Source organism: Aptenodytes forsteri, unplaced genomic scaffold, assembly GCF_000699145.1.
Source record: "Aptenodytes forsteri isolate BGI_AS27 unplaced genomic scaffold, ASM69914v1 Scaffold506, whole genome shotgun sequence".
Classification (NCBI taxonomy): Eukaryota; Metazoa; Chordata; class Aves; order Sphenisciformes; family Spheniscidae; genus Aptenodytes; species Aptenodytes forsteri.
Genome location: NW_008793946.1, coordinates 35,990 through 36,840, shown reverse-complemented (window position 1 = coordinate 36,840; position 851 = coordinate 35,990). Strand labels below are relative to the sequence as shown.

At 68.3% G+C, this 851-nt stretch overlaps 1 protein-coding gene across 1 annotated transcript in view; it reads left to right on the top strand.

The window, feature by feature from the left end:
* PRPF19 (pre-mRNA processing factor 19) overlaps positions 1 to 851 on the top strand; it is a gene marked incomplete at its 3' end in the record, with an annotated part of 10,422 nt that overhangs the window by 7,219 nt on the left and 2,352 nt on the right. Inside the window, exons 2-5 of the mRNA XM_009275295.1 lie at positions 30 to 106; positions 215 to 356; positions 529 to 602; positions 722 to 784. Of these exons, the coding sequence (XP_009273570.1) occupies positions 30 to 106; positions 215 to 356; positions 529 to 602; positions 722 to 784 (356 nt within the window). The remainder of the gene's footprint in view (positions 1 to 29; positions 107 to 214; positions 357 to 528; positions 603 to 721; positions 785 to 851) is intronic.

Below are 851 nucleotides of genomic sequence, written 5' to 3'. Positions count from 1 at the left end.
TTGACGCCTTCGCGCTGTCCCGTTGGCAGTCGCCCACCCGATCCGGCCCAAGCCTCCCTCTGCCACGAGCATCCCGGCCATCCTGAAAGCCCTCCAGGACGAGTGGGTAAGTGCTGGCTCGGGGCTGGGAACGGGAGCTTGAGCGCCGGCGGCTGCCCGCGCTCGGGGCTAACGTCGTTTTCCCTGCCTGCCTGACTCTGCCCCGTCCCGCTAGGATGCCGTCATGCTGCACAGCTTCACCCTCCGCCAGCAGCTGCAGACTACGCGCCAGGAGCTGTCCCACGCGCTCTACCAGCACGACGCCGCCTGCCGTGTCATTGCTCGGCTCACCAAGGAGGTCACCGCCGCCAGAGAAGGTGACGTGGGGTGACGTGAGGGCCGTGGGCCTCAGGGAGGGGGGAGCCGGAGAGGAGAGAGCGGCGTCTGGCCCGGCAGCGGGTGGCCTCGGTGGCGACCGCCGCGCTCAGCGCCGTCTCCTTTCCCCTTTCGAGCGCCTGTTAAACTCGCGGCCTTTCTCTGCCTCCGCAGCTTTGGCGACTCTGAAGCCACAGGCTGGCCTCATCGTGCCCCAGACGGTGCCGTCCTCCCAGCCAAACGTGGCGGTGAGTCCCCGCTGCCCGTCTCGGCACGTCTCCCCTTGGTCCCCCGCTGCCGAGCTCCGCTCGTTTCCCCTCTGTTCCCCGCTCTGGGCGTAACCGGCCCCTTTCTCTGCCCCGTGCAGGGAGCTGGGGAGTCCATGGATCTGGGAGAGCTCGCGGGCATGACCCCCGAGATCATCCAGAAGGTAAGGGGTCTTCCGCTTGCGCCGCTACAGCCTTCGGCGGTGGCTGTTTTTCCGCTTTTCCCCCCCG